Source organism: Centropristis striata, chromosome 10, assembly GCF_030273125.1.
Source record: "Centropristis striata isolate RG_2023a ecotype Rhode Island chromosome 10, C.striata_1.0, whole genome shotgun sequence".
Classification (NCBI taxonomy): domain Eukaryota; kingdom Metazoa; phylum Chordata; class Actinopteri; order Perciformes; family Serranidae; genus Centropristis; species Centropristis striata.
This window is the reverse complement of record NC_081526.1, coordinates 25,964,903-25,989,030: the sequence shown is the minus strand read 5'-3', so window position 1 is coordinate 25,989,030 and position 24,128 is coordinate 25,964,903. Positions and strand designations below refer to the sequence as shown.

General features: G+C 37.9%; 1 protein-coding gene across 1 annotated transcript in view; it reads left to right on the top strand.

Annotated features, from left to right (window-relative positions):
- asic4a (acid-sensing (proton-gated) ion channel family member 4a) overlaps nucleotides 1-22,762 on the top strand; it is a 93,746-nt gene extending 70,984 nt beyond the window's left edge. The window contains exons 2-10 of the mRNA XM_059343427.1: nucleotides 8,089-8,233; nucleotides 8,611-8,738; nucleotides 8,869-9,022; nucleotides 14,790-14,843; nucleotides 17,489-17,642; nucleotides 19,915-20,006; nucleotides 20,175-20,254; nucleotides 20,845-20,955; nucleotides 22,625-22,762. Coding sequence (XP_059199410.1) covers nucleotides 8,089-8,233; nucleotides 8,611-8,738; nucleotides 8,869-9,022; nucleotides 14,790-14,843; nucleotides 17,489-17,642; nucleotides 19,915-20,006; nucleotides 20,175-20,254; nucleotides 20,845-20,955; nucleotides 22,625-22,762 — 1,056 coding nt within the window. The remainder of the gene's footprint in view (nucleotides 1-8,088; nucleotides 8,234-8,610; nucleotides 8,739-8,868; nucleotides 9,023-14,789; nucleotides 14,844-17,488; nucleotides 17,643-19,914; nucleotides 20,007-20,174; nucleotides 20,255-20,844; nucleotides 20,956-22,624) is intronic.
- The last annotated feature ends 1,366 nt before the right edge of the window (nucleotides 22,763-24,128 follow it).

The following is a 24,128-nucleotide window of genomic DNA, read 5'->3' as shown; positions in this document are numbered from 1 at the left end:
AGAAGAGATGAGTCAGAACTCCTACACTAATGACTGAAACAAGCCCTGCAGGTTTATATCATCAGTTTAATGTATGGTATTTAGTCAAGCGGGAGAGCAAAATGTATAGACACTCTTCTTGAAAATGATCAAGTAAGCTCACCCCATTGTCGTGCACCTCTGTGTTTGATCACGAACACACTGGGTCACTGCAGAATTCAATCAGAAAAGGTTACATTTGCTTTTCTTATTATTAATCACAAGGTCTGCCGGGAACGCTCATTATCCCCGGCCTTCATTTACATTTCTTATGACAATTTGTGGAAATTACCACATTTATTAAACATGTTATTCTGCCCAACAGCAGAAAAAGAGCAGCCGTGATGATTACACAGTATTTACCTCACTTGAATGACTGTATTAAACTACCACTGGGGTCTCGCCACTCGGTTGTGTAATGAATGTCGGAATTGATACACAATAACTGTAATGTGTTGAATGGCAATCCAAAGCTGCGCTCCTGCTGCAGACACTGAGATGGAGGTTAATGGTGCAAAACTTGTGTGCCTCTCACATTCCAGTCTGCACTGTTTAGACTTCATGTCTGAGCCTCGCCTCTGTTTGGCCAAACTGTTATTCTCTGACTATATCAGAACGAGTCGGGGGTTATGATGTTTGCTAGATTTGTATTTACTCCACACTGTTGTAGAGATCTCAAAGCGCTGACCCAGGATAAAAGTAATCTGCCTGACATTTGATTGAGGATTATTTATGAATTATGCAGCTTAACCGTGGTGTGTAAGAGGAAGAGACATTCAGCAATGAGTTCTTATCACTCCTTGTCAGTTTTTCACACGTGTGCTGAGTTAACACATCACTGTCATTTTTCTTTCCTAATCTTGGGCTAAAGAAATGTTGAGAATCTCTGCAGCCCTGCTGTTAGTTGATTTCTGAAGACTCCTGAAGGTCCTGTCACAATATTGTTAAATGAATTTCTGTCTTCTTAATGAAGGTCGTAAATCAAAATTTGTTGTCACTGGGCCAGGTTTTTATCATTTATATTAGCTGTATTTGTAGATTGCACTTTACTGAAGGGTGTTGATAATGTTTTGTCCACACCACAAAGGCAGTCAGAGGACTTTATTTTCTCTTCAGGGCTATCATAGTGAACTGCAAGTATCCAAAAAAATGGTTTAAGTTTGGAAATCTGGTGAGGGGACCCGGGGATTCAAGGGATTATGTTTCCAAATGCCTTTTCCTTCCCTTACCCTTTTTTTCTATCCCTTTTGTTATTTCACAGAAGATCACATTCTGTTTCATGAGTGGAAGAAATATAACAACATTTTATTTTTCTGTCTTTTTAAAATTCATAGCTCACACTTTTTCTTTCTCCTCTCTTTACAAGTACCTTTTATTACATAAGACATCCCATCCTTTTGTGTTTGTCCCTATAACGCCTGTCGGCAACAACAGTTTTGACCGAACCGAGAAGTCTCCCTAAGTACTTTTCGAGGCAGCTTTGTTACAGCATGTCCTTTTGTCCTCCAGTGCAGGTTGGGCTAACACAACGACACTGTCTCAGATGCATTATGTAAGATTTATGCATTGTCATGTCAATGCTGATTTATTCATTTGGCTGCTTGTTTAACCGCATCAAAATACAAACCGCATGTATCATGTAATCCCTAAAAAAGGTGAACTGGGACATTGAACATACAGTGCAAACGTAGTCAGACATTTAGTTTATAATTTTTTGTCTTTATGACAGGAAAGTAAATAATGTTTTTTTTTAATCAAACAGCTCCCTTGTGAAAATGGCTGGTGTAGAAATTACACTTTGTCCTTCCCTGTGTTTGTGTCATAACTAGTCATTTTGTCTCATTTAATCTTTTTTTTTGCAAGAGAAGAGACGGGTCCTTTTGCTCACAGCGCAGCTTCCTTTGTAACATGAATTTTTAAAAGGGGGGTTTAGAAATAAGATAGAATAATCCCTTTACTATAATAAAATGATGTAAATGAACTGAATGTTTGATGGTTGAATCAGCATTTTATCTTTTTTGCTCATTTTAAGAAGCTGATAATCAAATAAATAAGAGGGTGAGAGATGTCTGCAGTGTGGTACAGTGATTGGCAGCCTTTTTGCACACACCCTTGGCCCTGCAAAAACATTTAAAAAAAATACCATGTAAATATTCAGTTCATGTCACAATGTGATTCGAGTCTTTCAGCTGGGAGGTTGTAATGAAGCCATTAAATCAAGGAGCGCTCTGTCTCAACCTTAAACCTGCATGAGCCAGCTTTAATGGTTTTCAACTGCCAATCAGTGCTCCGGCATATTCTACCACCCTCTGTAAATGAATTCAAATCCTCCTTCCTCATACACGGAGAGGCACCAGATGACACGCAGGCTGCCTGGAAATGGATGTCCTCCGGAGAAGCACTGAAGTGATTCCTGCAGGTTATTTAAAAGGAAAAGTGCCATGGGACTGTCACATAAAGAGGGTTTTAAGGGGTTTCCCCCACAAGGGTTTATGAATTACATGGTAAGGGGTTGGTCTCTTAATGCATTTAACATGGAGAGATGGAGAATGTAACAAGACACTTTGCAAGAAAAAACAGTGGCAACAGATACGTAATGGATTGACATTTAAGAGAGTTATGCTGTAATTAGTGAGATACATTAAATGCAAAAGTCGGGCATCTTTCTAAAGTGTGTTGTGGCTATAGAGGACATAATGAGATTTGTTTAAATGCATGTGTACTTCTACTGTCTAGTCTAGTTGAGCCGACTTAATTCATTTTGTCAAGGACTACAGAACAGTAATGTTACTGTCATGTACTCTTATTCTGTACGGTAATACTGTCCTTCTTCAGGTTTGCTGTGCAATTTAGTTTGTGGTAATTTGATTATACAAAAATGCAGTGCATTTTTATTGATTTATTTGCCACTTGGGGGCAGCAGAAACATTGTAAACATTACCTATTTTATATCACTAGTCATGTTATGTTTGTGTAGAGCCAATTCTTTTCAATTTCTTTGCTATCAACAAAGGCAACTGTGTCATACAACCCTGATTAAACCCAGATAACAGAATACATCAAATTCAGAATAACTGTGAATATTTAGTTTCCCATTTGAAAATGTAAGTGTAAAATGATTTGCAAATCATTACATTGTGCTTTTATTCCCATTGTCCCATTTTTATTTTTTGGAAAGGCTTATACTTGGAGAAAGCTATTCTTTTTTTTTTTTGTTTTTCAAATTTCACTGCCAAAAATGTGTTTCTTATATTAAGCCTTGCAGTAATTTAATTTGAGGCAAGGGAAGTTTATTAATTAAACACATTTTATAAAAAGGGTAAATTCAAAGTAGTCCATTCAAGGTCTGGCAATATGAACAATTAGGTGCTGATAAACCCATTCCACACATGCAAAATAAAATATGTCTAAATCTGACTCTAATCCATATCCTGCCCTTTCATTATACTAGTTATTATTTTTCAGATAAATCTAGTAACCCCTGCCCCCTAAAAAAACAAGAGAAGAAAATAATTAGCTGTTCTCTTGAACGGCTCTTGGAAAGACCTGTAAATCTGTAATTCCCATCACTAATCATCACCTCATGACGTTATTATGGTGGACCTGTTAGCATAATGACGTCCTGTTTATTTATTCAGCAAATACAGAACAACATTAGCATTCATTCAGCGTTTGTATCAACCTCAGGTCTCGGTCTCCACCGACTCCTGAGAAGAAAACTATCTGCTCAATGTTCCTCGATGTTCATCTCGTCACTAAGTTGCAGTTGTGGAAAGTAACTAAGTCATTTACTCAAGTACTGTACAATTTTGAGGTAATTGTACTTTACTTGAGTATGTCCATTGTATGTAACTTTAGACTTCTACTTTACTACATGTTGAGGAAAATATTGTCTTTTTTACTGCACTACATTTAGCTGAGTTTACAGGTCGAGATTTAAATAAATTTAAAGTGATTAGACTTTTAAATTTAAAGTGATTTTTTAACTTAATCTTATTAAAGTATATTAAGTAATTATATGAGCCCTATTTTTAAAAAGAATAAACACTGCTTCCATAAAAGCAACAATACAAATGTAATAATATATTTTATAGAATATAGAATATATAAAACAGTCTGAGTGGGTTCGTTCTGCATAACAAGTATTTTTAGTTTTGATACTTTAAGCACATTTTGATGCTGATGCTTTTGTACTTTTACTTTTAAATGTTTTTAAATGCAGGACTTTTACTTGTTGTGGAGTCATTTCACAGTGGTACTAGAACTTTAATTTAAATAGGGGATCTAAATATTGTTTCTGTCACTGCTAAGTTGTGGGTTGGGGGGGGGGGGGGTTAACCAAAGAAATGCAAAAAATAAAACTTTTGAAAAAAAAACACTTTGCCATGTCATTGTAGAAACGGCAAAAGTGTAAATGATAAAATTCTTGCCGGCTGACCTGAACATTTGGTTTCAGGGTCCTGCAGCCAAGCAGCTTCCATTACATGCACATCATATGATCCATTATTAATATAAGAATATTCATTATAGCCCTCCTATGCCCTTCTCTGTTTCAGTTCTTATTGTGTTTTACATTATAACAAAACAAATTATAAATTATTTAAGTAAATGCTACACCGTGAACACAGGGCCTTTGGGACCCCTGAGGTTATGGGGCCTGGGGCCAGTTTGCTCAGTAAGTAGTGTATCCTTGAAAAGTGAAATTACAATACAGGGTAAGAGAATTATAATGTTATGAAAATACAGAACATACAAAACAGAACAGCATGTGTTCAGAGTATAAAATATTAAGCAAGTATGAAGTGAATAAAGTTAGAGAGTTTTAGTTTTTGTGTTCAGACCTCGCTCACAGAATAACACAGAACTGAAACACACATTTGGATCTATTTTCCATTTCCATCTAAAAGTCTGTTGAATGGAGTGATATTGTTTTAGACCTCCGAATGACATCAAAGCGAACAATGCCACAATAATTAGCTCTTGTAAACAACTTGAGTCACTCAGTGGAGTACAAAACCTCTTTTCATTTGGTTTGTAACTGCCATGCTGCTGCTCTGTTTCAGCTTGTCAACAGCGGTGCCAAGTCCCCACTTGGGAATTGCCCAAGTCAGCCCTGTTACCTTCGCTAAATTTGGTGCAAGATGTAACAAGAGAAAAATGCTCCATCAATCACGTTGCAGATGCAGACAGAGAAGAGTGGGGGGGTTCAGAGGCAGAGAAATAAACCAGTGGAAGCTCTGCCAACAACCATTTCCTGGGTGAGATGATGGGAAAACTTCGCCGTACTCTCTGGGGACATCATTTGTGAACGTACCGACGTCCTCCGGAGCCCAAAGTTTTAGAGCAGAACCCAGGCACTTGGTCGGGGTGTTTTGAGAATTTCTAAAGTGAAATCCTCCTTTGCCTCTGTTGCCTGCTCCATCAGATAAAGTGTGCCTGCCGAGGCTTAAGTGTGTCAATGAACGGGGGGGAGGATCAATGATAAGTGCAGCTTACCTCCTCAACTGCTCCGCACCAGCCAAATAGAGATTAAACCATTTCAACCTAATAGCACATGTCAGTCAAAAGTCACACTTGAATACTTCTTCACGGCCCCCGCCCCCACTCTGCCACCTCCTATTTTCTAATCACACCAGCTGGAAAGATTCTGACATTTATAGAGAAATGCAGAGTGGCTATCAGAATAAACTGAACACATTCCCATGGAAACCCCCTTCAGTTTTTTCACCTAGAGACCTTTGTGCTGCATAAGAGCCCAGACTGAGATCTGTAATTGTGTCAGCCATTTTTCTGAATCTTCAACTAAGACTCACTTTGAAGGTTACCATTTGTAATGCATTCAAAAACACACTCAATACAAACATGCATGCACACACACACAGATCAAAAGCCTCGAGGTCTATTATTGCGTAAAATACAGCTCTCCTTCTAAACTCCGAGCTTTTGTAAATAGTACTCATTTCTTGCTCTAATCACTGTTGTGGATATTGCTAAATTACCACTGTTCCAGGGAATTACTGGACTGAACCACACAACCGTGACTTTGATTTGTTGTTCAACCATCTCAGATGTGAATACACCCTGTGGTCCGTAAATGAGAGTGTCTGTTGTTCCACCAGCATCCCTTATTTAGACATCACAGCACTCATTAGGTGGATCAGGCTGATATCAAAGTCAGAACACAGATGTCGATGTTTTGGAGAATGCTGCGACCGTCGCAGTGTTTCTTTAATGATCGACTGCCGTCTATTCAGCCCCATTGTTATTTCACTGTCATTTCTCCAGCGACTTGCAGGTTGACCTCTCCTGCCATGTGATTTCTTTGGATTTAATGCTTTCATCACTGTCCTCTTTTATTTGATGTTTCGACAAAATGAATCCAATAGATGAGTTGTTCCTTTTTGTACATCTGTGGGAAGATATATTGTGATGGATAATAAATGTGTGAAATATAGAGGAGAGAGCTGGACCTTAATGATAGCTGTTGGCATGTGTGGCAGGGCTCACAACTCTTATGCTGTTAGAATTCTTCATTTCATCATCAAAAGTCTTTTTTTCCTGAAAGCTTAGCAAAATCTACGTTTAGTTACTTTTACTTTTGCAGTCTAACTTGTTTTAGCAGTTGCAGAAAAAAATCTGGATGATAATAATGTCCTCTGATTTGGGAAATGCTTTCAAGCTAATTAAATTACAGGACCATTATTATCAGACTAATATACCAAATGTTACCACTAGGTGTCGCATTTGACTCAGCTGCTGCTTCCAAATGGAATATACTGAGAATTAAGCGACTCCAGTCCACTCTATAGCCATAATGCACCTCCCAACTGGTTCTCAACTGCCAGTAAACAGAAGAAGAAGAAGAAGCAGAGAGTGAGGCTTCCCTCTTTTGTTAAAAATGTTTTCATATTGGCACAGTTTGTCACCCCAAAGCATCACTTCTACTGACCACCTTCATGGTTCTGACCTTGGCTCCACTAAAATGTTAGACATTCGTGGCCCCGTTAGTCCATCTGTAAACATACATTATATTATGTTAATCACGTTGTCATATTACACCATGTACCCATCTTCTAAAGCGAGGGAAGATAGTTAATTGACCCCAGATGCAGTCACTATCCCCGGCAGCTTAAAAATAAAAACGATAAAATGAGGGCAAAATATCTGGCGGCCATTAATTTGCCTCGACAGCCTGAGAAAGTAAAGTCTGTGTGTTGGGAAACTGTATACAGTTGGATTTATACTGTGACAATGTCGCCACAAATTGCTCATGTAAGCTACTTTTTTAAAAATTTGGCAGAACACGTCATGCAGACAAATGTCGAAACAAACCAGTTTAATCTTGTACATCGGACTGGTCTGACACAACTCTAGCAGATACCTCTCACATTTCTTAGTAATGTCCTACAAAGAATAGTGAAAAGGAAGGCTTTCCAAATCTAGCCAGCAACATTGTCAGCTTAAATGATAACTTTTGCGAGCAGCTATTACACAAACCACTGTGCATATGTTTTCAGAAGATATCATTTGAGGCGTTCATGGAATACATTGACGTTTTTATTTCCACAAATTGTCCCTTTAAAACTCACAGGAGATACCAGATAAATGATCTGTGCGATGGACATTTTCTGCAGTGCAGCAGTTTAGATGAGAAGCATAAACAAAGAGATGATGTGTCCCCCTCAGAGACAGCTCCTCTGATAGGCGGTGACGTGGTGCCTCTCTGTTATTGTCTTTTGTTTTCTTTAGAAGGAAGATTAAAGATTCTCTTATGCCATTTGATATTTCAGTGGGATGGTAGTACTATTGAGCAGCATTGTGCAGGGTTTGTGTAGTGGGCGTAGGGAATTCATTCAAATACAGCTTATCAAAGTCCATGTGGGACCGAGCAGCATCCAGAGGTCTGTGGGTAATATTCAGTAACTTGGCCAAACTCAGCTTGTTTGTATATTTTTATTTTCCATATCTCTGCCTTCATTGCAATGTGCCACAAGTATGATCTTGTCAGAGCCAGCATGTGGACTTTATCATGTTTATGGTGATGTTCCTGATAGGAATCTTCTCTTCCAGGTGTACACCAGATATGGGAAATGCTACACTTTTAATGGCAACAAGACAACATCCAGGAAAAGCAAGCAGGGTGGAATGGGAAATGGGTTGGAGATCATGTTGGATATCCAGCAGGATGAGTATCTGCCCATCTGGAGAGAGACAAGTAAGCCTCAAAACTATTTGTCCAATGTAATCCCATCATATGCTACAGCATGAGATATCTCTGCTGGGCTTTAAAATAACCTACCTCCATTTCTCTGGGTCACGTACTGTAAATAATGCATTTTTTGATTGCATTCTTGCAACCTGGAAAATGTGATTTGTCAGAGGAAATTCCTGAACACAATACACTATCTCAGATTTGTGTTAGCATTGTAGATGTCACACAATATTAATCCCTACTGCCATGTTCTTCAAACATGACTGAAATATGCTTTGCTTTTAGCGTCAAAATGAGTCCAAGCTGTCAGATGAGGCACTGTCTGATATTCCCTTGTACTCTTCCTTCGCTCCCTGCTCCTGTTCTGTTTCATCCTGAAGATGAGACGTCCCTGGAGGCCGGCATCCGAGTTCAGATCCACAGTCAGGACGAGCCTCCCTACATCCACCAGCTGGGCTTCGGTGTCTCTCCGGGTTTCCAGACCTTTGTTTCATGTCAGGAGCAGAGGGTAGGTCTTCTCCATCACAGCCCACCGTCTCCACCTCCCTCCCCCCCACCTCCACCAGATTACTCCTCTTCATGCAACTGCTCACCCCTGGTGATTCAGACTGGGGTCTAATAAATCTCTGTGTGCTTAGCTGACCTACCTGCCCCAGCCCTGGGGGAACTGCCGCTCCACCAGCAAAGAGAAGTTCCCAGGATACGACACGTACAGCATCAGTGCCTGTCGTTTGCTCTGCGAAACCAACGAGGTCCTGAGAGTTTGCAGCTGCAGGATGGTGCACATGCCTGGTAAGATCCTCCTTTACCTCACATTGACACAGAGCACAGTAGGCGGCATGGAGGAAAAAATCATCTGTGTGCATAAATTACAAATACAGGGTCGGGGAAAAACAGAACAGAAGTAATCACATTTTGTTTTTATAATATGAGTAACTGTGTCCCATTGCATTACATTTTAAATTGGCAGCATTGTGAATACAGTTGCTGTCTTTAAAAATAGATAACCTCAGGGCGCCCTGGTAGCTCACCTGGTGTGTGCCACATGTACAAAGGCTGAGTTCTTACTGCAGGGGCCTCCTGAGTGCAACCCGTGGGCATTCAACTCTCCTGTCTATCTGTAGATTATTAAAAGAAAAATAGATTACTTGAAGGTAAGTTTATGTCTTCACTGGCCCGATTTTAACAAAACTTGGTGGAAGGGTGTAGCTTGGTAATCACAGGGCCTATACACAAATTATTTTTCCACTTCCATTGAAATTGAGTGATTTCTCAAGTGCTCTTCTAGTTTATTTTTTGTTGTTGTATGTGCTCTGAAATTAATTTCAGATGCACAGCATGAGGGTGCTGTCAGGAATGTGTTTATGGCATGGCAATACAAGACCCAGACAAATGAATATTCAAAAAGTAATTTAATCCGAGTCATCTAATGAATTACGTTACAAAATAATTTTAGTGCATGAAATTCAGTTATTTGTAGTGGAATATGGTTTAAAGTAACCCTTCCAACGCTGCAGATGCACACATATTAGTCATTTATGCTGTCAGATTTACAGGTGCATCTCAATTCATTAGAATATCATGGAAAAGTCATTTTCCAGTAGTTCAAGTCAAATTGCTCCAACTAAGTATTGAGTGCATATAGATGGACATAATTTCAGAGGCCAACATTTCCCTATTTCTTTTGTAATATTCAAATATTCAAAACTGAATTTTAGGTCTTCATTAAATGTAAGCCATAATCATTATAGTTAGAAATTAAATAAATTGAGACATGAAATGTTTCATTCTGTGTGTAATGGATCTATATAATGTGTTATTTCCACTTTTTGAATTGAATTACTGACATAAATAAACTTTGCTATGATTTATTGAGATGCACTTGTATGTCAAGTTAATGTTGCAGCAGGACCTCAAATTGAACAAACTGATAACAAATCTAAGAACTATGCTAATGTACATGTGTGGTTGTCACTTAGAAAAACACCAACACAAATCCATTTCATGTTATGTGCCAACTTCAAGCTCATGACATGTATAAAGTTACACAACTCACATTGGGAAAATACTCCAACAGAGTTAGTATATTCAAGTGTTTTCCTCTGTTTGTAACATTGTTTGGTCCAGCATGTTTGAGAAAACAACCAGCCTGGTATTTGCATCATATTTGATGATCCATTGTGCAAAACAAGTCATCATTTTTTTGCCCACTTGAATAATTCCAGCACAGACATAATTTGGGCTGCCACATGCCTGACCTTGATGCTTTATTTCTGAAGTGGAATGCTCTTCAGCAGTGCTGGCAGCTCTGTGGACAGTGACTCTTCAGACTACATGAAAGTCTCAATGGCTTTTGGATCGGTTTGCTCATACATCTCAATGGTTTGTTGAGCTCTTGTCATCACAACTAATTATTTTTATTATTTCTATTTACCAGTCATGATTGTTTTCATGTTTAGTTTCCCCTGGTAGATGATCTGCAAACAGCTCTCCAGATTCCTGCCTTTATATCACATTGATTTAGCATTGACTCACACAATGAGAGATTGCCTTGAACGCACAATCAATTTAAAATCTTCCCTTAATACAAAGATGTGGTTTTTAAAAAAGCAAATTGTGATGTTTTATGATTCATACAGAGTCTTATTTTTGTAATCATTTTCCGGACTCATTTATTTTTCAGTAGAGCCCTGTAAGCAATTATTGCAGTGATTGATATCAATAAAAATAACTGAAATGATCATTAAGCATTACCACAAAATATCAGTCCACGAACGGGCAAGTGTATCCCAAACTCATTGAAATTCAGCCTGGAATAAACACAGAAAATGACCTAATGTAACACAGTGCAACACTAAATTAATTAATCAAGCAGTCGAAAACAAAATATATTAGAGATAAAACTATGATTGAATTATGGTGAATAAATATGTGATATGAGCAGAGCGGAATGATAATCAGACACAAACAGAGCACACAGAAGACTGGACATGAAGTTGTGTGTGTCAGGTAGATACTCGTCACCATTTACGCAATTTCTCCTCAGCTCAGGGATTTGTTCAAGAGGTAACTAACAAAATAAGATGTTTGGACTTACAAGCATGTGCGTCATCATGGAGCCAAAGAGCTGAGTCACTGAATGCAGACAGTTGTTGGCTGTTGATTTATCTGATAAGTGGACATGTTTGAAACGGTCCCATTGAGTGTACGTAGGAATCTCTTCCACATTCACTCAGGGCAGCTGACATTTGTTGAACTTGCTCAATATGACTGAAAATATGAGAAAATCTGTCAATGTGAGATAGAAACAAGTATTGAAGGGGCAGTTTGTCTGAGCTTTTAGTACAAGTGCCATCTATACTCAAGAGCAGGCAGACACCTCTATGGCTGATTTCTTCAGCACTTGGCAACTCACACCAAAACAATCTAGACTGATATATAGCACTGCAGGTAAGAAGAAATTAAGAATTTAACCCCATACTGCTGTAACTGATCAGATGCATCATGGAGTTTTGACAGAGATAATCTCTCTTCCCTGCTGTATAAACACTGTGGTTCTCAGGTTACACATTTACGCATCAGTTACAGATTTAACACGTCCATTCTGGTGTTGTAATGGCCGCGCCAAAGTTGTGGTCTGATCTGTGAGAGAAATCCCACCTAATCATTTGATCTCGACAGGCTGTGAAGCAGACACGTTTCTAATCAGTTTGTGTGCTCTGCAGGGTGACAGTACCTACCTCGCTACAAGATCGTGAGTGTGTTGCAACAATCAGCTCGTGATTTTGGGGAAACTATGGAAACATTTACACTTAAATTGGACATATAATGGTTGTCCTTATTTTCTGTCATATATTAATGTTACAATGTCGGATGTTTGCATTAAAAATGGCCAAATAGTCAAATAATGCAGTAAAAGCAATCTCTGGGAACAAAAAAAAAACCTCAGGTTTACAAACTATTTTTTCTACCCTTGGCTTGATTTGACGTCAGTTTGTTGTTTCTGCATTGTTTATATTACATACACTGCAATTTGTAGATACATGCTACATACAGGTTTCTATCTTGGTTTCCAATGTCAATTTCTCCCAGATTTCTAATAACACTCATGCATGAACCTCTTTTTTTTTCTGTCTTTAGAAGCTTTTATTGTTAAATTTTCATGGTGGTGCCACTACTGTGCCGTGATAGTCATGTCCTGAATGCAAATATATATCTGCAGGTGCACAGTACCACAGGACACGCATACAAGACAGACACAGTTTGGTTAGGTTTAGGTGCCAAAACTACCTGGTTAGGGTAAGAAAATATTGTTTTTTGGATTAAAATAAGTATATTATACCCAAAGTTATCTTACAGGGCGTGTCGTGTAGTAAATTGGGTGTGCCATATAGCCTACAAGAATGCAGATTGACTAGATGGACAATTAGATTCTACAAAACTGTAGAGCACAGACACCAAAGACCCCAAAAAACTGACCAATCAGCACAGACATGAGCTTTTTCATGAACTTAAAGAGACAGGCACTAAAACAAAGCGTCTCAGACAGAGGGTGAATATGTGCAGCAGCCATGGACAGAATGATAAAAAATAAAAAAAAATTCATGAATATTAAGGCATATCAACATTTTCCAGTAGAAATCTAAAATACAAGTATGAAATTGAAAATGAGCATCAAAGGTCCCCTTTAATCTAACGCTGTTTTTTTTTTAGTTTCAAACAACTATAAACCTGTCCTAGGCCTGGGGTATCAGCTCCTACCTATATGAAGCCCTCCATCTCATTAATCAATCACAAGTAATAAAAAGGATAACTGAGTGTGAAACTTGTGAATTAACAGATAGTGAGAGCTGTTCACAGAGCAGATGTGTTGAGCGAGCAGCAGAGCCACTTTGCACTCTGTGATGATGTATTACATCAGATATGATATTTATTATATCAGATGTAATAAATGTGGAAGCTTTTCCAGGCCATTTGCCCAGTCAGGCTTTAGATGAGAGCTTCTGTCAGGTAGCGGGAAGCTCACATTATTCCACATGCTCTTATCAATAGTGAATGAAATTTATTGTTGCATATTAAGTTTGCAGAACTTCCTTCATTAGGTTTCAGAGAGCGATTGGTTCCAAAGCTTGCCAAGGGAGCGTGAGGCCAAATGGTGAATTGAAAATCTTTTTACAGCCTGGATGTGACAACACAGTACTGTATCATTGGGATGCAGGAGCACTGTACCTTACACAATTTACAGTATCCATTTTTTTTCTCCTCTGTGGCCACAGCAGCAGTTTGCAATAGTTTTCAGATTTTTATTAACTTTAATAGTTTGCTTTGAGAGAACAGCACAGTTTGTAATCCATTTCTTTTCCCGACTTACTTACATAATCCAGCAACTGTTTACAGTCTGCCTAACATGCAAGAAAATCATCATCAGCATGTGTTTACATAATCCCACATTCATTTACAGTCTGCTGCTTCAAGTTTTTTCAGTCTTTTGTACAAGTTTAATTGCCTTTTTATGTTTTGTGTGTTTATGTTTCTTGTCCTTTTAAGACGCTGAATTATATTATTGTTTGTGTTTTTTTCATATGGTTCTTGCTGCTGCCTGCACTAAGTAGATTATGTTTTGGTGACATATTTATGCATCTGTGTTTGTTAGCAGGCTATCACAAAAACAACTTCACAGTTTCCAAAAATTCGGCGGAACAAGTGATTAGTTTTTGAGGCGGCTATTTATATCTATATATATTAAAGCATTTTATATCTGTGCTCATGACTCCTGAACTGAAGGCGTAGAAGCAAAACTGTGTTTTCCTGGATTCTTTGGTTCAAGATTAATATTTCAGTATATCGTCCTATTTCTATATTTGGATGACCACCAAAAAAAGGCTTTTAAGTTGTTCTTGTTCTTAGTGTGTGGACAGAATGCAGAGACACTGCACAGCTCTCCCCATCCACGCTTGAAATTTCTGAAAAATAAAACACACAGACTGATTTAAAGTTATTTTTTCTTCAATCAAAAATGGTCCATTTTGTGTTAAATCATTGCAAGTTATTTCGTCAACAGAATAAATCTGACTCTATTCACAACCAGCTGAAATTGTGAATAGACCCCTCAGATCAACAGACGTTATTTCTCTGTGTATTAATTAAGATTTCTCAGTGACTGGGAAGGACTCTTCCACAAAACATCAACCCCGTGAATATTTTACAGACAGACAAACACACCTCTGCCAATTAATTGTGTTGCTGATGAATACCTGTCATTAATGGCCTGAACACTATGTTTGTCTGCAAGGAAATGAGTCATTGATTGGTTTTTAAAGACTTTCTAAATATGCGTTGAGGCCAGCATGCTCCATTTCTCAGTGCAATCAAGGACAGGCGTCCAAGGCGGCCCATGCTCCGCGGATGGAAGTCACCCTCTGTGTGCCTGCCCTCATTTGAAGATGACTAATAAGCTGTGGAGTGTTGTTCACAGCCGCGGTTCCTCATTGCAGCAGACACGGGTCACTGATCATTTTGTTTCTGATTGATCAGACTCATTTTCTGTTCTCCTCTCCAGGAACTGCAGATATCTGCCCTCCCAGTAAAATCAACTGTGTTGACAAAGCACTGGGTAAGAAACAATCTTCCTTCATTTCTTTTCTCATTACAATAGATTCCCCCAAAGGGAAATGGAAACACACTCAGTAAATATGATAAGGATTTTTTTTTCTGTAATACAAATACCTGGAGGTAGACTTGATATTTTGAAATTACTTTTCCTCATTGTGATTTAGTCACTTTAGAACTTGATGGCCGTGCTGCCTCCATTGTTGAACTGTTAATATTAAACCGACTCTCCATTCCTGCATATCTGCACCTCCTCCCCTCCTCCCTCAGCTTTGACTGCGACCTCACTCTCCTCCTGCAGACATCATGACTGAACAAAGGTGCCTTGGTTTCAAAGGCATCACTGTTGCAGTAAAAAAAAAAAATTCATGGTTATGGCAGACACATAAGTACAATTATAATTTCTCAGCCAAATAAGGCAGAAATTTAATTATGTCTCTAAAAACCCTATTTAAAATATGGTTGAATGAAATCTTAGATATATCTTACAAGAGAGGGCTGTATTCATGTGGGTCTTATTCCTGAATCAAATAGTGAGAATACATTCACCCTCCATGAGCGGTAATAAATTAGAATATCATTTATATATTTATATTGTAAAGGTGTTTTGTTCCCTTATCAGACAAAGAATATACGGTGCTGTGCTCCTGCATACACACACCTTTATTGTTAGTTATAAAACACATAAATCACAAATTTATAATTACTGCTTTCTGTGTTCCCTCTCTCTTTTTTGTGTCGACTGAATGCATTTAGGATTTGAAAAGAAAGATTGGAAAAAGCTATTTACTCTCCTGTGTACACTGTGTTATTTAAGAGTTTGAGTCATGAATGTGCATTTGTTAATACAGTATGTGAGCTATTCATTAATTGGATGTTAGTCTAGGTATGTTCTGCTGAGTCCTCAGTAACAATTACTGTACTTCATTATTTATTCTCAGGACAAATGGCATGACTGAATTTCTTCAAACACTATTGCCACAGTTAATACGGTTAGACTCACACATCATTTTGTTAATATATCCAGAACCATATTGGTCTGTTAATATTATGTGGTTTGTTTTGAATATGGCAGAGACCACTGCTGGAGGAATCTATAAAACCTGACGTGAACTAAATGATTTTGCAAATTGTTAATTCTTCATTCTAAGGCTGTAATGAATTTGTTCATCCTAAAAATTACCCATACATCTGGGAAAAACACTAACTACTAGTCATTTTCTGGGCATAAAAGTAATATAATTTAATGATGCTGAGTGCTGACTGCTCCTTCTCAGTAAAACTGCACATTTTGGCCTTGAAAAACCCTTTTTATTATACAGAAAAAGCCACAGAGAGAAGAGGCCCAATCATCCCTTTCAGCTGGTACATACTAATTGTGTACTTCTGCACACAATTTTACCTATTTGTGCACAACATGGACACTTACTAAAAGAAACATGGGACATTTAAGGCCAATCAACATGAATAAACACAAATAACCTAAGTACTGTTGCTATGGTTACCTACAATTTAATATTAAATAAGCATAGATGGTTGTTGAACTGGAACCTTCACTGAAGTTTCATACCATTTTAATGGATGCCTGCCACCCAACATCATTTCTGTGTTCATAGAATAAACTATAATAAGGCGACATATTTTGAAAATATATTTTCCGTGCTTGTGCGCAAACATTTGGGTATCTGAAGTGCCTGCCAACCCATGAACTGTGAAATAAGACGATCCAATCAGTTTTTTGTGGGCGGCCTATCAAAAAAAAAACCGGTGGATTCAACAAGTTTTCCAGATTTGGCTCTCGTTCCTATGTCACTGCAGGCTCATTAGAATATACCGTCCCCCCAGCCAGTCAGGCTAGACTGGGCTTTTTTTAGAGGGGCACTTTTAAAATGCATTTCAGACAAAAAATAATATGTGGTTTTTGAACATTAAAGCATGTAAAACATGTTAAAATGCAAGTATAAACCTGAAAATAAGCATTCCATGTCCCCTTTAACAGGCAGCTTTAAAGCTGCACATTTCAATATTTTAATTTTAACAATGCAGCAAACTAATATGTGCAATGTGAAAGGGGTTGCTCATAGTTACATACCCAAAGACAACACCTGACTCTGCAGTTTCCCATTTAGCAGCACTTTAGAATCTTGTAGATAATTGTTGGCTTAATTGTTATTGTCTAACTGTTTTGGTTCACTCTCACTGCTTCCATCAGCATCGTTGCCATAGCAGGCTGCTGTTTTCAGCAAAGGAAGTATTGAACCCACTGCACACTACCTATCCAGCACCATACCACACACAGACAAAGTAAGCAGGTGAACATAATTGTGTATTTAGCAACTGAAGGGCCAGATGGTTTCCTAGAGAATTGGTGGAGACCAAAACAGAGGGAAAACACACCTCCAGATGAATACTAATACCACTAACAACTTTATAAGATGATAATATGTAAATGTGCTTACAGCATGTTCTTTTGAAACTAAGTGCTAAAAAAACTGCTATTCTTGTAATACACTTTCCCTATCCTTCACACTTTCCCTCTACATTATGTGTAGTATCTTTTATGTTTCCTTGGAAGAATGATTGCTCACATATCATCTCTGAAACTGATCCAGTCTCAGGTTTTAAACGGCTGTTTCCATTGTGTTGCAGCACAGCTACAGAAGAACAGTGGGGATACCTGTCCATGCGAGACGCCCTGTAATCTTACCCGCTACGGTAAAGAGCTCTCCATGGTCAAAATCCCCAGCAAAGGCTCCGCTCGCTATCTCTCCAGGAAATATGACAAGTCAGAGGACTACATCAGGTACGACAGGAACCTTCAACGAGACTCACCTCACGTATGGCCAGTGATGTGATACTCAATAAAAAGGGCCATAAACTATGACCTCCTGTCTGTGATAACAAACACACAACCGTAAATATGAGCCAAAATAAATTATATTTTCATACAAGCATCTTTTTGGAATTAAAGTCTGATGATAGCTAGTTGATTGTCAGACACCATGAGTTCATTACAAGTTTAAATCTATGAAAGTATAAAATAATAATAATAGTTTAATTTGGACATTGCATTTGTGTTTATTATTCTGTTTTATACAATTCTGAGATGTTTGACTCTTCCTGGCATTCATCCTGATCTGTCAGTCTGTCTGAAGGTCTGCCAAACACAAAAAAATATAATGATAATTAATTAAATAAATAAAATAAAATAAATTTAAATGCTGTTAAAACTATTGAATGGATAGACTCCAGACTATTATTTCATATGGTTGTGATGCTATGACCTGTATAGCTCTACCATTGGGCCAAAATTTCACTTGATGAGATGTCTTCAGATTTAAATACATTTCTGTTAATTTTCATGATATCCTCAGAATAATAATAATAATGTGTCAGGGTGACTTGCTCTCTTTTACTCCAGAACCATTTTTGAGGTTAACATTTCTACTAATTTAAACATCAAATGAGCAAAGTGCTGTCAATATAAATAAACAATAATGGTACTAAGAGGATAAAGCTTTTTTGCACTTCTTTGACATCACCCCAGGTTGCCGTGGTAACCACTTGTCAATCACAAGGTAGCCACGCCCTCAAACATAAAGCTTTATGATCTATTTTACTCCAAATGGGACCATAATTAACTAAATCAAAATCATGCTGTGTTGAAGGAGACTTGAAACTAACAATTGAAACCATAAACTTATTCAGAAAATGAAGTAATAAATCAAGTGAGAAGTAGAGTCATTTTCACACAGATTTGAATATAATCTGACTTCTTTTTGCAGCCTGTGGAGTCGCCCCCTGCTGGCCATTAGGAAGAACAAGGTTTAGACTTCCACATTGGCTTCTGTTTTTTGGGCTCAGGGGTTGCTACTTGTTGGCACCACCAAATCTAAATTTTGCAGAAGTCATCTCATTTGACTGCCAGGAAAATTGGAGATAAGCATGTCTCACTTTAAAGATACCATGGCTTTTCCTGTAGTGCCACCCTCAGGAGAAAGAAAAAAGCAAAGACATCATGAATGTGAAATTTCAAAAAAAATATGACATTATAATATTAACATTTGATCAGATTACTTATTTATGTTATCCCTAGCACTTAATGATTTATCTTTGTACAAGTAGCTGGGCATGGACACATGCAAATCTGAAGATTTATCTGTAACAAAAGAGAGGTTAGAGGTGCCTCACAGATCCTGACATTTATTTTATGTTTTCCAAATCAACAAACTGCAGATTCTTCAGGTTTTAAGTCAGTTTATAGTCTTTACGTTAGCATATTATGCACCACAGACTATGACAAACTAGTAACAGTCGTCAGACTTTCAAGAATTTCAAATGCAATTACCTTTTTATTTTATAAACATGACCACAGAACTTTTTGAGCTACAAATTCCTCAGTTATTAAAAAAAACATCCATAACAATCTGATTTACACATTGTTGTCTGTAGTTCATTTGTCGTAATTAAGACCATTAGACTCACTTGAAAGCTCAAAAACAAACAGCCAGTAAGTGGTAAACATCACTATATTGTTTGTGCATCCAGCACATTAATACTGTAAGTGGTGATGAACATTGTAACTTCTAACAACTGCTAACAGCTCTTTAACTTACACAACATGTTTAATGTAATATTTACTTATATGCATAATAAAATGAACTTAATGCACTTATGGTGTGCTAAAATGTAATTCCTCTCTGCTCCTAATAGCCAGGGATATGGTAGACAGTAAATATGCCTAAACCAAAGTGCTCACGATGCCTCTCAACACTTAATATTACCAGACTTTCTAAATCCGGAGAGATCAGAGACGTGTCGGTGACTGAGCATGCTGTCAGTGCTCGTTCTGCTCATCTCAGTTAAACCCTGAAACACCTCATTATCTCACAATCGCTGGTTGGATCTGTGTAAAGCGCTGTAGGCCTGACAATCACATCATGACAATTTACAGTGAGCATAAAGATGACTTGGAGTGGTGTTTTTTTAAATGATGTTAGATTTGTAATGAATAATAAAAACAGCGCAAGTGCATTTCACTGTGTTTGACATCCATACTCCACTTGTTTCTGCAGAGACAACTTCCTGGTCTTAGATATCTTCTTTGAAGCTCTGAACTATGAAACGATTGAGCAAAAGAAAGCCTATGATGTTGCAGGTTTATTAGGTAAGACTCCTGCCACTTTTTTCTCTTTTTTCTGAATATTTAAGTAGAATTGCAAATGCAAAGTGAAAGGTGTTGATAAAGTTGCTGCATGTATTTTGTATTACCATTAGCAGCAAACTGTAGCTGCTTTGGCAATGTGCTTCTCCTTAAGTGCTCCATCTTTTTCAGGTGACATTGGTGGACAGATGGGCTTATTCATTGGAGCCAGCATCCTCACAGTCTTAGAAATACTGGATTACATCTATGAGGTATGGTGCCTGTGCAAGCCCACACACACATCAGCCAATCACAATGTGAGATCAGAGCTAGCTGTGATATAATTAGAAACAATTAACGGCTATTGTCCTCAGCAAGAAATGTGTTTCGACTGATGATAATAACATTTAAATCAGTCATTGTTTATGTGAGTTTTTCTCAATATTGACAAAATGTGTTTATGTGTTTGTGATATGTGTGTTATAGTACATATCACTGTTCTTCCCAGATATAATCATAGACAATCTAAGGACTGGCAGTGTAAATGTTATCACTTACTATGCATGTGTGCGGTTTAATTTGATTCCCAGGCTGCAGAAACTAATATCCGCTCGGGTCTGTGCTGAAGGCATGCTCCTAACTCTGATCATGAAATGAACTCCTGTCTCAGCTGTATTACCTTTAAGCTCTCCAGCCAGCTACTTGCTGACTGCCCAGCATGTATGAAAAAGGCAAAATCAGAGGGAGGGACTTTAATGCAGACATCACAGTGAATGAACTCTTCACACTGCTGCGTATCTTGTCTCCCTCACTCATCTCTGCTCTTTCACCCTCCCTGCTGCTGTGCTGTGGGTGAAACCAGGTGATCAAGCACCGGCTAAAACGTCTGCTGAGGCCGCAGAAAGAAGAGAAGAAGAACAAGCAGCAGACCAGCACTGTAGCAACAGTGGGTCTAGAGGATATGAAAGCAAAGGTACAGCCCATACTGTACTGTAACAAACAGCTGTTTTCTTCATTGTCGAGTGTATAACTCCCTGCAGCACTTTAACTGCACAAGTGAATTATTCAGGGAGAAGCAAATTAATACTTTTTCAACTTCTAAAATAATGAAGAATGTACTGGTCCTAATTAGTCTTAACCACAGTGCTGAGCACATCCTCCCCTGGAGCTCAGATTTGTTATTGCAAAACTTCATTCTGCTTCTATCTGAACAATAGACCTCTTGTCTCACATCTAACCATAACTGTGTCCCAATTCAACACAACATACTGAAACTATAACTGAGTTTTATCTTTCAAACAAGTCAGCCAGGGAAACTGAAAATACTTTTTCTTCTTTTGCTATTCAATATTTGTAGCTTTGATTAGGTTTGGCTGCTGTGACTGCTAACATCTCGTTTAACTTTCCAGTGGAGGTGTGGACACTAAAGTAGTTTTAAGATATGGACAGAAAACCCCAGTATCTATGGAAAATCAATTAACACTTCACACAAAATTCATCAAAGGTAACAGGGAATTGTCTTATATAATATATACTCAGCATTTAAAAGTAATTTACACTCAGCTACCATTTACCTAGCGAGCTTCTGGTGTCTATCTCTTGGAAAATGTGGCCAAAGATCCATCTGTGGCCAAATATCAGTTATACACACTGTGTTACATGTGCAGACAAGAGCCAAGAGTTTATTTTGCCAAAATCTTTCATGTCAATTAATGAAGTTTAAAAGAAAAACTGCAGCATTTTGGAAAAACCCTTTATTCAATTTCTTTCAAGAGTTAGAGTAGAGTAGGTCAACATCTCATTAAGTGCAGATCAAGAGTAAGGATGCTGTTAGTGTTATTTTTGTTGTTAATACTTTTTATATTGTTTTACTTGTTTATATTGTAAATTGTTAATACTTGTGTTTTGCTAATAGCTCTCTTATGTTTCTACTTGATACTGCTGTTTACTATTTATTGTTATTTCGATATTCACTTTGCTGCTGTGACTCTTGAAATTTCCCCATTCAAGGATTAATAAAGGAAATCTTTATCTCATTCTTATTTAATCTTAAAGACTGAAAGTGAGGGTAAACAGCTAGTAGGAATCAATACCAAACTGTATCCGGAGATATGCACAGTAGTAAACTCAATGTCACAAAACTTAATCACACTTAATCTATATTTGACATGTTAATTGAAGATTTTTAGAGGTGTTGGTAGGCATTTATTTTATCTTTATTCTAACTTTTTGGCCCTGCTTCCAGTCTTTATGCTAAATTAGGCTAAATACTTCGTAACTCCAGCTAAGTATTTAGCAAACAAAGGTGTACTTTTACTTTAAATGCATTCTCCTCAGGTATTATAGTTTACTATTTGTAAACACGACATTCAAACTTGGCCCCTCCTCCCCGCATCAACAAAAGTGAAAACCAGATTCACTCTTGTTTAGGAACAGAGAATCCTGCATATTATACCTTTAAATTACAATTTGAAAGTACTATGATGAAATCAACAGCATGATCAAAGTATTTCAGTAGTGGCTGGAAGATGTTTGTAGATCACTGTCATTTAATTGTACATTACCGTCTACGAACTGTCACAGATGAAGTTCCACATGATCTTTGAAGCATGATGTTGAAGTATTTGTTGTGCCTTCAGCAGGAGCCCAATGACATGACACGGAGTCACCCAGAGGGGGCGTACGCCAACACCATCCTCCCCAACCACCACCATCCACACCCACACCCTCACCACCACCACGCCGGGCACCATGGGGTATTTGAGGACTTCGCTTGCTAGAGCAAACCATCGTTCCCAGTCCTGGTGACACCAAAAGATAAAAGCCGTCTGTGTTCAGATCAATAACAGACCCTTGGCATTTTCTGTCGCTCCTTTGCTGTCACCAGTGAAAAGCTACAGCCAAAGTCGAACACCAAACTTGTGCTGATAACAAAGCACTCGTACGTACAGTATGTAGGCACAAATTGGACACCCCTTTTTTTCTCTCTCTCTCTCTGGATGGGACCCCTTTCAACTCTGTCCAGCTTCACATGAGAAGTCAGGCACTTTGTGTTTTCAGGACCAATTTTTGGTACATGATCACTACAAGGGAACAAGAGGAGGACTGCATGTCACCTTGATCCAGTTTATACTCCAATGGTTTATTTATTCAGCTATTCACCATCTCTGATTTCTTTCTGTCTGTATCCCTCCATTCATCGCTCCTCCAACTATTTCTCCTACTTCATGGAAAACACACTGTACCATATGAAGCCATTACACATTCTAAATTATGTAATTATTTAAAGAGATACTATTATCTATATGTTCTATATTGTATACAAAATGAGAATACTACAGTAAGCAAATTACTCGTGTTACATCCATCCAAAATGCGAGGGGAATTATCGGCTGAACTGTATGACCTTGGCTTAGAAGATCTAGCAGCATCTTTCCACATGATACACTTTGTCTGGTTTGTGGTTAAGGTGTTAGAAAGTAGCATTGTACCTGTACATAAAGTCCAACTTTAAAATGAGAAAGTTCTAAAGTTCTGTTTCAATGGTTGTTGTTTATATTCAGTTAATATATAACTTATGTAATATAAATTTTAGTTATTTATACATTTTAGAAAATACTTTTATATGACTATAGCGGTCACGATTGTAGCAATTACTGTACACTTACAATCTGCAGATATGTTAGACTGCCAAACATCAATACATTTGTCCAGGTAACAAAAAGTGGACTGTTTGGATCGTGACTATTATCTTCATCGTTTCCTTTTTTATGTCCTGCTTTTTCCAAGACGACACACAAGTTGTGGATGAGGGCTGGATGATGATTTTTAAGTTATGACATACTTAAATTATTCTTCTTATTCAGTTCATTTCTGCCCTCCATCCACTCTTCACTTTGGTTAGCATCATAACTTTAAGCTGACATAAGCAATAAGAAACAGAATTTTATTTTTTGCCGAGTCATCTCCCTCAGCTTGTGGGCCAGTACCACTGTAAAAGTGTAGCAGCTATTTACAGTGTAGACCCGCCATCAATATGTGTGTGTGTGTGTGTGTGTGTGTGGGTATGTGGGTGTGTGTGTGTGTGTTTGTTTGTTTGTTTGCATGTGCACTTTAACATTTTGCACACATGACTGAGCACATTAG